This window comes from Anomaloglossus baeobatrachus, chromosome 3 (assembly GCF_048569485.1).
Source record: "Anomaloglossus baeobatrachus isolate aAnoBae1 chromosome 3, aAnoBae1.hap1, whole genome shotgun sequence".
Classification (NCBI taxonomy): domain Eukaryota; kingdom Metazoa; phylum Chordata; class Amphibia; order Anura; family Aromobatidae; genus Anomaloglossus; species Anomaloglossus baeobatrachus.
Window position 1 is genome coordinate 210,664,369 of NC_134355.1, and position 16,198 is coordinate 210,680,566.

General features: G+C 47.8%; 1 protein-coding gene across 1 annotated transcript in view; it reads left to right on the top strand.

The window, feature by feature from the left end:
* The window catches only part of QPCT (glutaminyl-peptide cyclotransferase), a 585,853-nt gene that overhangs the window by 82,894 nt on the left and 486,761 nt on the right, over nt 1-16,198 (top strand). The window contains exon 2 of the mRNA XM_075339704.1: nt 13,614-13,760. Coding sequence (XP_075195819.1) covers nt 13,614-13,760 — 147 coding nt within the window. The remainder of the gene's footprint in view (nt 1-13,613; nt 13,761-16,198) is intronic.

Here is a 16,198-nt window from a genome sequence, read left to right on the forward strand (position 1 = left end):
TCGGCACATCATTGAACCTTCCAAGCTAATGGCGGCACCAGTTGACATGCACCACCTTCCTCCCGGTAAGACGTTTGTTGCTGAGGTCGATAGGGAACGCGTACTCCGGTGGGGACACTCTTCCCGAATAGCAGGTCATGTGGGTCAAAAGAAATCTCTGCAATTGATATCCTGATATTACTGGTGGCCAGGGCTACGTCAAGACGTCCAGGACTTTGTTTCATCCAGTTCCTCCTGTGCCCGGAACAAGGTCCCGAAGACTCTTCCAGCGGGCCCTTTGCTTCCTTTACCCGTACCATCCGCTCCCTGGCAACATATCGGCATGGATTTCATCACGGACCTGCCAAAATCGTCTGGCTGCACAGTCATCTGGGTGGTGGTGGACCGGTTCTCCAAGATGGCCCACTTCACACCACTCTCCGGGCTACCGTCCGCTCCGGTTCTTGCTGAATTATTCATTTAACATATCTTCCGGCTTCACGGCTTGCCTCTCCATATCGTGTCCGACAGAGGGGTCCAGTTCACCGCTCGGTTTTGGAGAGCAGTCTGCAAAATGATGGATGTTCAATTGGACTTTTCTTCTGCCTACCACCCTCAGTCCAATGGGCAAGTGGAGCGCATTAACCAAGTCTTGACTAACTATCTCCGCCACTTCGTGGACGAACACCACAGCAACTGGGTCAAACTGCTTCCATGGGCCGAGTTCTCCTATAACAACCATGAAAGTGAGTCCTCTGCTAAATCTCCGTTCCATGTGATTTATGGACAGCGACCTAAAGTGCCGTGTCCTGTGACATGTTCTTCAGGCATCCCTGCAGCTGATGACCTCGTGAGGTCCTTCTCCGCCATCTGGGCTGAGACCAAGTCGACTCTGGAACGTTCCTCCATCCGCATGAAGAAACACGCCGACAAGAACCGTCTGGATGTTCCTTTCTTTCAACCCGGAGATAAAGTCTGGCTCTCATCCAAGTATGTCCACCTGAAGATGCCATCCTACAAGCTGGGTCCCCGCTTTATTGGTCCCTTTGAAGTGCTCCGACGGATCAATGAGGTGTCCTACAAGTTGAAGCTGCCGTCTACACTTCGCATCCCGAACTCCTTCCATGTGTCCCTCCTCAAGCCGGTGGTCCTGAGCCGTTTCCACAGTGATCCTGGTAATACGCCTCCTCCTGTTGGTGATGACGACGTCTATGAGGTAAAAGCCATCCTTGCGGCTAAGGAGGTCCGAGGTAGAACCTACTATCTGGTAGACTGGAAGGGGTTCGGTCCTGAGGAGAGGACGTGGGTACCTGCGGAGGACGTGGATGCTCCTCGTCTCCTCCGGAGCTTCCTGAGGAGGGGGTGTCTTCGGGGGGGGTACTGTAGCGCCTGGTCCCACCAGACCCCGTGGGGGGCGCGCTCCCTCACATGTGCCCAGTCCCAGTCATAGCCCCAGGCAGCGACGGCCTTCCTGTTACCGGTCCCATGGCTCTGCAGGCGCTGCTCCTACTCCGGGTCCTGATGTACGTCCTGCTCCCAGGCATGCTGCAGCCTCTTCCTGTCTCCCTTCCTTACACAGAGCTGCAGTAAGTGACTCTAGGCTGCGCGCGAGGCCACGCCCCCTTTCTTAAAGCGGTATGCCCCGTTTTCTGGAAGTGACTTCAGAGGTCACCTGTTACCTAATGGGTATTTAGGTTCACCTCCCCCAGCAGCAGGCGCCCGAGCAACGCTTCCATTAGAGCCTTGCCAGTGTCCAGACCCCTTGTGCTGTTATCTGTTTTCTGTGCTTGATACCTGGTTCTAATCCCTTGTCTCACCGTAGTGCCATCCGTACCATTCCGGCTGTGGACGTCACCGCTCATACCGACAGTGGACGTCACCGTGCCCTACCTGGACATTATCTGTACCGTACCTGCTGTGGACGTCACCGCTCATACCGACAGTGGACGTCACCGTGCCCTACCTGCCGTGGACATTATCCGTGCCGTACCTGCTGCGGACGTCACCTGCTGTGAACATCTCCGGTGCAGTTTCCGTGTCCTGCCGGCTGTGGACGTCACGACCTTGCTACACCTGGCCCTACAGAGACTCTTACTACCGGTTCCTGGCTGCCGTGCATTTAGGCCTTCTGGGGAGGTGCCGCACAGTCCCTGTATAGGGGTTCGCTGCTGGTCGCCTTCTCAGGGGAGTCCGGTGCACGGTCCAGTGGGTCCACCTCCGGACGCTCGCCGCTCCTCGGTGAGCGTAACAAGAGCAATGATGGCTGCACGTGTTTCTTTAGAGATAACCATGGTTAACTGAAGAGAAACAATGATACCAAGCACCAGCCACCTTTTAGAGTGTCCAGTGGTGTCATTCTTACTTAATCATGACTGATTGATCTCCAGCCTTGTCCTCATCAACACCCACACCTGTGTTAATGGAACAATCACTAAAACAATGTTAGCTGCTCCTTTTAAGGCAGAAATGCAATGATGTTGAAATGTGCTTTGGGGGTTAAAGTTCATTTTCTTAGCCAATATTGACTTTGCAAGTAATTGCTGTTAAGCTGATCCCTCTTTATGACATTCTGGAGTATATGCAAATTGCCATTAGGAAAACTTAAGCAGTAGACTTTGTAAAAATTAATATTTGTAGCATTCTCAAAACTTTTGGCCATGACTGTAGAGTTCAATTTCATACCTGGCCCTCTTACTGGGTAGGTATTGCCAGAATTTGACCCTGCTCTTGAAATGGATTAGGGACTCATTTACACAGATTTCCCTTTGGGGAATGTACACTTCAGCAAATTTGTTGCTGAAGTGATCAATGACTGACCTCACTTTGAAAAGTTTGTCAAAGTTGTGGTCTTCGTGGGGTGGACACTGTCCATTATCCTTGTAATGTAAACATTTGTCAGGGCATAGTCATGCGGAATACTGGAGTGTTATATAAAACATCTACACATCAATATTGCCAAAGTTCTGGTTTCTTCTCTAACCCCATGTAAAGAGCAAGGCCCCAAAACTTCATCATTTCTACTGTGTCAGACCCGCAACACACATCCGTTTTTTTGTACGTGTGCGGTACGTATTTGCACGTACCGGAGACACGGATACACGGAGACCCATGTTATTCAATGGTAGATGGCACACACACGTAAAATCACACGGAATGTGTGTCCATGTGGTAAGTACGTGTGTGCGCTTTTCTACACGGACGACATGTCCGTTTTTGGCCGGCAGCACGCAGGCACGGACCCGCTTTAGTCTATGGGTCCGTGCCTGCACGGACCGCACACGGAGTATGTCCATGTTCAGCACGTATCGTCCGTGTCCGTTTTTAATCACAAAATCTGAAACACTTGTTACCAATCTATCAGGTAAATTGATGGTAAACAAAAACACCAGTATCTCATGATGAATGATTAACAACGTTAATTGGGTAAGAATGCGGGCCTTTAAAAACGGACAGCACACGGACAGCACACGTACGTATTTTATGTCAATACGGACATTACACACGCACACACGGCTCGCATATGCCATCACACGGATGCCATACGTACTGGAGAAACGCCCCTAAAAAACGGAACACAGACCCGAAAAACGGACCGTGAGACACAGACTTTTTTTTGCGGAAGTGTGTTTTAGGCCTCAATGGGAGTCCAATTAGCAAATTATGAAGTGCAGTCTTGACAAGAAATTGTTGGGCACACAAATTTGTTTGAAACACCATAAAATTTACAAAATCTTAGGAGAAAAAGACTGAAAAAGTCAATTTCTGTGAGGCCAGCAGTGTCAAATTGGATTCCTTTATGGGCCACAAAATCAGGAATCTGCAGCTCATAATTTTCTGGTGTGAGGTTGATAAGGGTACTTTCACACTACATTTTTTTTAACATGCTTTTGACGTACATCAAAAAAACTCAAACCGCATATGACTGGATCCTGTTGAACGCATGCAAAGGCAATTGTTATTTGACGGGATACTTTAACTTGCAGTTTATGGGCGGGCATTAGAGTCATGTGATCGGGAGTCAGTGGAACTCAACCTGACAGCCTGCAAATGCTCATGCCGCTGTGGAAGGGTGAGGGTTGAGGGTTGAGAGAGAGAGAGAGACTCTGTGATCATGCCAGGGTGGTTTCTGGGCATGTTCAGTAAAGCAAATGTGCCATCCCCGTGGAAGCAGCCAAGCTGCTCGGATCCGGGTCCGCTGTGGCTCGAGGGTCTCCGTGTGGCAACTCAAATGAAAGGGGGTATTTACAGGGGAATTGATATAATTTGTGATGCCACCCGTGGTGTATGGTAATTTGGAAGTACCGCCACTGCCGTTGGGAGTACCCGGGGTGATGAAGTGAGGCAGCATGGTGTCGTAGCCCTCCACGGGTAGGGGGGATGCCCCGGGACTCGATGTGGGGTGCCGTGGGATGCAGGGGTCACTCTCGTACTCACTCAGTCAATAAGCAGACGCTGACAACTGGGTAAACCAACTCTCTGGGTGCCGCTGCTGCTGAGGGGAGCTTGTCCGGGTCCCGTCCCCTATAGTGTTTCCTGGTGATCCGTGACTTGCCTCCTGGCACTAAGTTTAACTTCAACGTGGTGGCCCAGTAATATGGAACTTGCCGGGCTCCGCTCCCCACTGTGGCTAAATGTGGGAGCTTGCTCTCAGGGCTCACGCTTGGGATTTTCTGGACCGTTTTGGTTTGGAAAGTCCTATTCCCCTCATTGTGCTAATGCCCCGATTCTGGAGTGGGTGGGAACAGATCATAAAGGCTCCGTTCTCCTCAGATGAATTGTTGGGTTGCCTGAAGCTGCTGTGATTGGGTGCAGTGAGACACCTGTCACTCAGCGTGGGGGCGTGTCTCACTGCAACCAATCATAGGCGCCTGTGGGCGGGGAAAGCAGGGAATACGAGATTGTTTAATGAGCGGCCGGCTTTTTCAAAATAGTAAAAGCCGCCAGGGCAGTGTGAACGCCGTGCAGCGCCGCGCCGGGGATCGGGGATCGGTGAGTATGAGAGAGGGCTGCTAACTTCAGTCACTCAGGAGTTTAGCGGTCACCGGTGAGCCCTTCACAGGTGACCGCTAATCAGGACGCGGCACAGACAGAGCCGCAGCATGACAATGAAGTCGGGTCAAGTTCACCCGAGTTCATTCTGATCGTGCGGCTCTGTCTGTGTCTGCTGTCATCTGCCATTCAGCTCTGCTACATGGCTGTCTGTGTCTGCTGTCAGCGGCCATGTAGCAGAGCTGAATGGCAGATGACATAGTAAAAAATACGCATTACACACGCATTACACACGCTAGTAAAATCATTAATTTATTCAGAAAAATCATCGCACTTGCGTTGCACTCGGACCTAACGTGAACTAAAATCAGCCGAGTTTTTTGCAGCCCAGTCGGACCGATTTTACTCGCATAGATGTGTTTCCAGCCTAACTGTTATTCTATGCAGTAAAAAAAACAAATTACAATTAATAAATGGACATCAACTAAAAAAGTTACTGAGCACCCGCAGCTAAACGTTACTCTATGGAGTAAAACAAACTAAAAGTACTACAAGATTTTTCCACTACAAATCTGAACCTACAATTACTAAATGGACATTGGTAAAAAAAAATAATTACTGAGCGCCTACAACTGACTGATGCTGGTGTCTTGACTCATATTCAGTAAAAAATGCTGTACTAAAGTATATTTTTATTGTCCCTAATCTAGTCCTATCAACTAATCTGACACTAACCCTGACTTTATTTATAAAAAAATATGGTAGCAAACGGCGATTAATTCAGCATATTTTTACTGTCCCTTATCTAGCCCTATCAACTAATCTAAAATAGTTTTCTTTTACTTTTTATCTTGTTTTTTTTTTTACACTTGTTGAAAAAAATCCCCCTAACAACAGCATGCATCACCGATCAGCGCTCAATGGCTGCAGAAGGCACTCACAGATGGGGGGGGGGAGAAAGAAGAGGGGGGAAAAAAAAATCCTGGCCAAAACCAAGCACAGATGCCAATCAGTGATGTGCATCACTGACCAGTGGCTTCATGGCTGCAGAACACACTCATAGAGGTGGGAAAAAGGGGAGAGAAAAATGGACAGGAAAAAAAAAAGTCCTGGCCAAAAGCAAACATGGATGCCGATCAGTGATATGCATGACTCATCAGTGCTCGGTAGCTGCAGGACACACGCACAGAGGGGGTGGAAAAAAAATCTGACAAAAAATAAGCGATCAAGTTCTGATCAGCGATCAAGTACTGTTCAGCGCTTAGCGGCAGAAGAGGGGATGGGGAAGGGGTTAGGGAGAGGGGAGGGGGGGGGAGGGGTGATAGAGGAATTGGGGTAGACTGGAAAAGAGAAAAGGAACTAGTCAGGAAGAGGAAAAAAAAAATCTTTCTTCAGTCAGCAACACCAGCAGCAGTGGTGGTACAGGCCTAAAATAGCTTGTGGTACCACAAAGCCCAGCAGATCAGCAGCAGAACACCACAGTGACCGCTCTCCACACATCTCCAAGCTGGAATGAGGCTGAGCAGAGTAGTCACTGGGAGGTCAGACTGCGTCTATGCTCTCTGATAGAAGCGATCTCATGTCATTGCATGATCGCTCCAATCAACGCTGGGGCTGGTGACGCTACTGATGTCCAGCTCCAATCTATGCTGCTTTTACTGCACCGATCATAGCTGAACCTCAATGTTTTAGGCTATTTCATAGCCTGAAACACTAGAATCGCTGTGATTGGCTGTTTGGGATTAAAAAAAATCCAATCTTCACAATCGTTGTTGCGGGGAGAGGGAAGGGCTGTGACAACCCCTCCTCCCCCATGGTCTCAAAAGCAGGTGGCAGGTGCCCTGCTGACAAAAACAACAGGCATCTTCATGTGATCACTTTTCGCTGCAGTCACAGTGATCACATGAAAGGGAGGATGTCCCTTGAATTCCTTGGTCAGGAACACACTGGCCATTAAGATGTGCAAGCTACTTTCAATGTCGCAAATGGGTTAATGGTTTGCTTCTTGTGGTGAACCCTCTGTATTTGCTCTCATGAAGTCTTTTCTTTATGGTACATTAGCTGTAGTACCCGGGCGTTGCCCGGGATAATGACTGTCTCTGTCTCTCTCCCAGTCTCTGTCTGTGTGTCGCTGTCTGTCTGTCTCTCTGTCTGTCTCTTTCCTTGTCTGTCTGTATCTATGTCTGTCTGACTATTTCTATCTCTGTCTGTATATGTATCAGTCTATCGATCTCCATCTCTGTGTCTGTCTGTGTGGCGCCCTGGACAAGCCAGGGGCCACAGATAACAACACCTACACACACCACACTCCCGGTCAGGCACACCGAAGTCAGACACAAACCCTTGTTGCCTTCCTCCAGGGGCTGATGTTCACACCAGGGGGGTGGCCCCGGCGGTTGGCCCCGCCCACCGAGGAGTTCACAGTCCTGGAGGCGGGAAAACCAGGCAGATCAGTTTTCAGTAGAGTTGAGAGAGGAGTAAAGTGGCAGTTAAGCAGCCTGAAGTTGGTCCGGGTGTGTGGCCCGGACGGATCAGCAAGGTTGGCAGACGGTGGTGACCGTCTGCAGGAGTGGCCTATTGGAGCTAGCCGTAAGGACCGTGGACGGGCGGTGGCCCAGCGGTACCGGACCGGTACGCAAAGAGAAGCCAGCACCATCCGGCAGGGGCTTACGGACCCTGGCAAGGCTAGGAGTCGCCGTGAATTTGCCAAATAAGTTAGCGAAGGGAACCTCCTGGGTTTCCCAGCAGCCAAGTCCCGACAGAAGGCAACCGTCCAACCGAGAGAGGGAAACACAGTCACCGCCAAGGCTAAAGTTCCCAGGGGCAGAGCCTGCGGGCAAAAGGGGCTCCTTCAGCACCCATCCAAGCTGGGGAGCGGGTTAACGGTGGGAACCCATTGGAACCGTTACACTACATAGGTGCAGGGAAAGGCAGTCACCATCAACCTGCCGGGAGAAACAACACCGCAGCCATCTGTGGGACCCGTCCATCCAGCCGTGTGTTTTACCGAGAACTGTGTCCTCATCATTGGCTGAGTGAGTACCACCGTGCCGTGCGGTACAGCGCTGCCCCCGCGACCCTGCACCTCACCAGGCCCCGTAATCCACCTGACATCCATCCCTACCCCATCATCGGGCCCCGGGACAACCAACCCCCTACCCACGGAGGGGAGAACTAACATCCAGGCTGCTCCCTGTCATCGCTCCCGGGATCCCCCGTCCAGAGCAGCGGTGGTGTCACCAATCTCACCACAACCGTGGGTGGCGTCACGGACAATATCTAATCCCCACAATCAATCCCCACCCTTTTCACTCACGGGCGAGGAACGCCGCTCGAGTCCCCGGGATCCGGCCCACCGCTCGAGCCACCACCGAGCAGCGGCAGCAGCAGCCGGACCCGAGTAGTGGGAGAGCTCAGCGTCCCCTCCTCCGCCCGCGACATCTGTCTCTCTCTATCTCTGTCTCTATGTGTGTGTCTGTCTGTCTCTTTCCCCGTCTGTCTCTTTTCCGTCTGTCTTGGTCTGTCTCTTTCCAGGTCTGTCTCTTTCCAGGTCTGTCTCTTTCCAGGTATGTCTCCTTCCCAGGCTGTCTCTTTCCCCGGCTGTCTCTTTCCCCAGCTGTCTTTTTCCCCAGCTGTCTCTTTCCCCGGCTGTCTCTTTGCCCAGCTGTCTCTTTGCCCGGCTGTCTCTTTGCCCGGCTGTCTCTTTCCCCGGCTGTCTCTTTCCCCAGCTGTCTCTTTCCAGGGCTGTCTCTTTGCCCGGCTGTCTTTTTCCAGAGCTGTCTCTTTCCCCGTCTGTCTGTCTCTTTCCCCATCTGTCTTTTTCTTTCTTTTGAGATTTCTCCTTACCAACCCCCCAAGTGGGTGGCCCTATTCCCTTCAGGCCCCCCAATGGCGTGTGTGGTGGGTGTGGTGCAAAGTGTTCTTAGGATTTTGACTGGCTTGGCTCTTAGCAACACCAATAGACAAGGATCCGTAACCAAGAGGATGAGGATATTGTGTGAAGGGCAGATTGCACAATACCCTGTGACGACCTGATAGGCCAGGGCATCACAAACGCAGCGATTTGGGTGCTAAAATTTTGACCCAAATCCGTGCGTTTATAAAATGAGCATGTCAATTATTCCATGCGCTATGGATGCAGCTCCCACTCTGTCTATGGTGGGGGCAGCAGCCATAGCGCATGAAATCGGCTTTTTTTGTACAGAAAAACTGCATCCATTATGCAGTGTTTCTGCAGCGATTTGAAGCGCACATGTTCTGTCAAATCGCTGCAGAAAATTCAGCAGGTACATGCGAATGAGCCCTTAACACTAGAAGTCCCAGAGAGGGGTCATTTGACATTTCTACCATTGGAACCCTAAGGAGCTCGAAATTCCTGGGATTTATAGTGTTATGGGGTATGAACACAGCCTGGTTACAGGGCAGAGTGCTCAATCAGAAAGAAATGCACTACAAATACAGTATATCAAAAAGACTGACCCGCACAACCAACAGGTGTGAACAGGTGCTAGCTGAAAACACATAACTACAAAACACATACAGCTGCACGCTAAAATGCTAACAATGAATAAGAGATCTCTAGCATTACATTATTGGATTACTGAGGAGCAGAGGTACTTTGGACCCTGTTTGACCTCTGTTCAGCCGTGTTCTTCTTTTCACAGGTACATAAAACTGTTATTGACCGCACTTTGGTGCATGTCTAAGGCGCATAAAGAGATCGAAACCACCCGCCCACAGGCTAGACGAAAGACCAAAGTGACTCCACATGGCACATTACAGTGAATTTTCCTTTGGTAATTTTGTCTGAATCACGTTTTTCAGAGATTTACACATAGTTACATAGGTTGAAAAAAGACCTAGGTCCATCTAGTTCAACCTTCCGCCACCAATTATACATTTTGTCATTAAGTCATTTATAACCGACAATGTTATGTGTACTGAGGAAATCATCCAGCCCTTTTTTAAAAACTGTTATAGTATCTGCCATTACTACCTCTTGTGGTAGGGCATTCCACAGTCTGACTGCTCTAACTGTAAAGAACCCTTTCCTATTTAGCTGCCGGAATCGCTTTTCTTCCACTCGCAGTGTATGCCCCCTAGTCTTTAGTATTGTTATTGGAAGGAATAAGTCATGAGCCAGTCCTTTATATTGACCACACATGTATTTATACATATAAATGAGATCTCCTCTGAGACGCCTTTTTTCTAAGCTAAAGAAATCCAACTTTCTCAACCTCTCATCATATGGGAGGCCTTCCATTCATTGCAATAATCTAGTTGCCTGCCTTTGAACTGACTCTAACTTCTGAATGTCCTTTTTAAAATGTGGAGCCCAAAACTGGATCCCATACTCTAGATGTGGCCTTACAAGTGATTTATAGAGGGGTAACAATACATTGGAATCACAGGATCTAATCTCTCTTTTTACACACCCTGAAATCTTGTTTGCTTTTGCAGCTGCTGACTGACATTGAGTGCTGCTGCTCAGCTTATTTGTAACCAGAATACACAAGTCCTTCTAATGTTCTGTAGTTCTGAGTTCACTTCCATTTAAAGTATATGCAGCTATAGGATTACTCCGTCCTAGGTGCATTACTTTATATTTATCAACATTAAATCTCATTTGCCAAGTGTCTGCCCATTCTGACATCTTAGCGTCATCGTTTTGTACTATTGTACTATCAAGGTCCGTTTTTAATGTCCTACATAGTTTGGTGTTGTCAGCAAAGACTGACACTTTACTATCAATCCCATCCTCAAGGTCATTAATAAAGAGATTAAAAAGAATTGGTCCTAGCACAGATCCCTGCGGTACCCCACTGCTGACTATAGCCTATTTTGAGAACAGATATATTGGAAATTAACTTTTGTTACATTGATCACTGGTATAACGTATTGCAATGCACCAGCATTTCAATACATTATACCTGTCTGTGCTGCACTGACAGAAGCCTCTGCGATCATGCTCTTGCCATGATCCCAGAGGCTTGCCGTAGCAGTGTGACCCAGAGGTTGTCATGACGACTTTGGGTTGCCATGGCAATAAACGGGCCCCCATGATCAAATCTCCCAGGTGCTGATCACCTGGAAGAGGGAGAGCACTCCTCCCAGCCTCTAAATGCTGTGATTACTATTAGGCACTACTCCTGGCTGTGAGGGCCGCATCTCAGCTGTCAGATAAGCCGAAGTCCTGGTGGTGATCGCTCCTGTGCCCGTATGATCGCCATGACGAACCTAATACGTCGGTCAGGAACTGCTGACTCAACATCATGTACTGGGTACATCATATGTCGGGAAGAGGTTAAAGGAACTGTCAGCACAGAAAATTGTTCAAACGTAGTACAGGCGCTCATTGACCAAACATTTAAATGCACCTTTCCACATGCCTGTTTTCGCTCTATCCCTACCCTTCCCTGTTTAATTGACAGCTCTGGCTTCATAGAGTCAGAGAAAGGTGACGATAAATTGAAAAGAAGGAGGTGAGAAGGTGCAATCACAAGTTTAGCCATAACATGGTGCACCAAACACCTGTATTTGGTTTTAACAGTCATCCTGTGCTGACCGAGTCCCTTTAAGTACCCAATATCTTAAGCTTTAAGGTAGCTGCAGATGAGCGTGTAAGATAAATCCAAAAAACGCTAACAATTTTTTTACATTTTTCATCTGTGTGCCATCTCTTTGTCTATTTTTCTCCACTTCCATGTGACGTCAGTGAGCAATGCATTTATGCTTGTTCTTTCAGTTTAGGAAAAGTTTGTTAAAGGGAACCTCTCAGGTCCAATATGCACCCAGAACCACAAGTAGTTCTGGGTGCGTAGTTCTAATCCACGCCTAACTCTCCCAGCATCTAGTAGCATACATAAAGAGATCTTTAGAAAAAGTATTTCAAAAGACCCTTTATGATATGCTAATGAGCGCAGGGAGTAGTTCTCAAGGACAACTTCCAGTCATTCACACTAGACCTCTCTGAAGGTGGGACACGTACACCCGGCTTTATAGTGCACATGACCGGAAGTGCGGTGACTTCTGATCATGCACACTGAACCTAAACCCAGCGTCTGAGACGGTGACAACGGACACAAGTACGCATGTCACTGATAATGGCGCTGGACAATGGGCATTTTATAGCATGTTAACACACCCCTGTGGGTGTGCTAACATGCTAAGAGGGTGAGCTAGTCAGGGGAACAAATCTTTTTCTAAAAATATCTTTATGTATGCTACTAGATGATAGGACAGTTAGGCAGGGATTAGAAATATGCACCCAGAACTGCTCTTGGTTCTGGGTGCATATTGGACTTGACCGGTTCCTACTTAACTAACGATAAGTTAATAATTGTATGAATGGGTTGGTGTATAGAGTTTAGATGCTGAAGGCAAAAGTTTTGATTGTTGTAATTGACTAAGGCTACGGTTCCACTTGCGCACAGCTTCATATGCTAATGACCCTCTGCTGCAAGCATCAGCCGAGAGTCATGCAACTGTGATGCGATCTTGCGATCGTATCATAGCTGTGGAGAAGAGGGAGGGAGCACTTTCTCCCCATCTCCTCCCCTGCCTGTCTCTGCGGTCATCGCACTGCAGTCAGATTACATGCGAGTGCAGTGCAGTGTTTCATATGCACCTATAGACTTGTATGGGGGTGCATGAGCTGAGACTTGCTCACAAATGCAGCAAGCTGCAACTCCTTTTGCATGCCATTATGGCATGAGAAATCAATCACAGATCAACACTGCTCCATAGTTTTGCACTAGAGTGAGAGTAATCCGATGTTTTATCGGATTGCACTCGTCCGTGAAAAACGCAAGTGGAACCGTACCCTAAAGGCTCCTTTACACACTGCGATATCGGTCCCGATATCGCTAGTGTGGGTACCCACCCCCATCTGTTGCGCGACACGGGCAAATCGCTGCCCGTGTCGCACAACAGCCGTCACACATACTTACCTGTCCGGCGACGTCGCTGTGACGGGCGAACCGCCTCCTTTCTAAGGGGGCGGTCCGTGCGGTGTCACAGCGACGTCACTGAAGCGTCACTGAACCGCCGCCCAATAGCAGCGGAGGGGCGTAACATCCCGCCCACCTCCTTCCTTCCGCTTAGCGGCCGGGAGGCAGGTAAGGGGAGCTTCCTCGTTCCTGCGGTGTCACACGCAGCGATGTGTGCTGCCGCAGGAACGAGGAACAACTTCGTTACTGCTGCAGTAACGATTTTTAAGAATGGACCCCCTTGTCGCCGATTAGCGATTTTGCACGTTTTTTGCAACGATGCAAAATCGCTTATCGGTGTCACACGCAACGGCATCGCTAATGCGGCCGGATGTGCGTCACAAATTCCGTGACCCCAACGACTCCGCATTAGCGATGTCGCAGTGTGTAAAGCCCGCTTTAGGCTAGAGTCACTTGACCGTATGACTTGTGTGAGGATCTCATCACATTGACTGGACAGATCTTTCATTTTCCTTAACCGAGTGTGTCAGCTTCATAGATAAACATAAAGCTGGCATGCTCAATTCAGGAGAACCGATGGCCTGTCCAGGCACTGCGATACGATCGTCGCACAAGTTGTATGTTAGTGTGACTCCAGCCTAATAAATAGCCTAATAAATTATTAATTTTATTTTTTAATTCTTCTTTTTTTTGCAGAATTCACATCGCCCTTTGGTTTTGCGCACAGCTGATGTGCGGCGTGTTCTATCCCAAACAGACATTTCTCAAATGTGGAAAACTGATTTAAAGCCTATGCTGATTGAAAGGTTTTCTGGATCACCAGGGAATTTTGCAGTTCGACAAGTAAGTGATGCTTTATTGAAACATTAAAGCATATTATAGGAGCTCTCAATAACCTATGCTAATTTAAAATCGATATCAAAGTTGTATTAGCCCATTTATTAAAGATCAGATCTAGTTGATCGGTGCAAATCTGTTGTTTCAATTCACAGATCTTTTTTTTGTTCCAGAGCAAGAGTAATGTAGAGAAGCTTTGTAGTAAGCAATAATGCTCACAGCAGACAGTCCTCACCCTAAGTTTATAGTACCTACACAGTGGTTGTTCTTTGCATCTGTTCCCCTTAGTAACATCAACACAAGGTTTCTCCGTGCCAATAGTCACATCAACACTGAATTACCCTATTATATTTTGTGCATCCCAAAGAATTACCTTTATCACCCATATTATTGGGCTCCATCCTGCTATATATGTCCTCCATCCTGGTATGTATGTTCCCGATCATGGGCCCATCCTGGTATACAGTGGGGAAAAAAGTATTTAGTCAGCCACCAATTGTGCAAGTTCTCCCACTTAAAAAGATGAGAGAGGCCTGTAATTGACATCACAAGTAGACCAAAACTAGGAGAGCCAAAATGAGAAAATAAATCCAGAAAATCAGCTTGTCTGATTTTGCAAGATTTTATTTGCATATTATGGTGGAAAATAAGTATGTAGTCATTTAAACACATGCAAGATTTCTGGCTCTCACAGACTTGTAATTTCTTCTTTAAGAGACTCCTCTGTCGTCCACTCATTACCTGTAATAATGGCAGCTGTTTAAACTTGTTATCAGTATAAAAGACACCTGTCCACAACCTCAAACAGTCATACTTCAAACTCCACTATGGTGAATACTAAAGAGCTGTCAAAGGACACTAGAAGCAAAATTGTAGCCCTGAACCAGGCTGGGAAGACTGAATCTGCAATAGTCAAGCAGCTTGGTGTGATAGAATCAACTGTAGGAGCAATAATAAGAAAATAGAAGACATACAGGACCACTGATAATCTTCCTCGATCTGGGGCTTCACACAAGATCTCACCCCGTGGGGTCAAAATGATCACAAGAACGGTGAGATAAAATCCCAAAACCACACGGGAGGACCAAGTGAATGGCCTGCATAGAGCTGGGACCATCATTACAAAGGCTACCATCAGTAGCACACTACGCCGCCAGGGGCTCAGATCCTGCAGTGCTAGACGTGTTCCCCTGCTTAAGCAAGTGCATGTTCGGGCCCGTCTGAAGTTTTCTAGAAAGCATTTGGATTATCCAGAAGAGTATTGGGAGAATATCATATGGTCTGATGAAACCAAAGTAGAACTGTTTGGTAGAAACACAACTCGTCGTGTTTGGAGGAGACAGAATTCTGAGTTGCATCCATAGAACATCATACTTAATGTGAAGCCTGGGGGTGGCAACATAATGCTTTAGGGCTGTTTCTCTGCAAAGGGACCATTACGATTGATCCGTGTACATGAAAGAATGAATGGCGCCATGTATCATGAGATTTTGAGTGCAAACCTCCTTCCATCAGCACGGGCATTGAAGATGAAACGTGACTGGGTCTTTCAGCATGATAATGATCCCAAGCACACCGCCAGAGCAACAGAGGAGTGGCTTCGTAAAAAGCATATGAAGGTCCTGGAGTGGCCTAGCCAGTCTACAGATCTCAACCCCATAAAAAACAAAGGATATATAACAAAATATTGAGATGAACTTTTGCTGTTGACCAAATACTTATTTTCCATCATAATTTGCAAATAAAATCTTGCCAAATGTGGGTTTGTTTTCTCATTTTGTCTTTTATAGTTATGGTCTACTTATGATGTCAATTACAGGCCTCTCTCATCTTTTTAAGTGGGAGAATTTGCACAATTGGTGGCTGACTAAATACTTTTTTCCCCACTGTATATGCTTCATGTTATGCCATATATATAAAAAAAATGAACAATTATTCTCACCTTCCCTCCGCTCCAACACAGATCGATGTCCTTTTATGATATCCCAACATCGTACTTCACACAAGTCCCTAGCGGTCACTGCGACCTCGGGTGTGCACAGTGATCTGCCTGTGTGCCATTTCCCTGGCATCATACTGCACACCAGTAGTTTGACTAGCCACTCCTTGTCAGCTCAGTGCGATACATAGCAGCTCAGCAAATCTCCTTTAAGAAGAACTGGGTTCTGGTTGGTGCTAGGATCTTCTTTGTGCTATTATATGCCAGCTTACTACTATACACTAGTGCAGTGGAACACAGGAGAAGATCACAACGCAGACTGGAACCCAGCTCTTCGCAAAGGAAATGTGCTGTGCTGCTATGTATTGTGCTGAGACAGCACATAGTGGTGCGTATGCAGAAGTTCACTGTATGAGCCACTACCTCCACGGTAATAGGTTGCAGAGGGAAGCGCTCAGGGAGTCAGAATTTTGGGTGTGCAGTGTGATGACACATGGTAATGGCA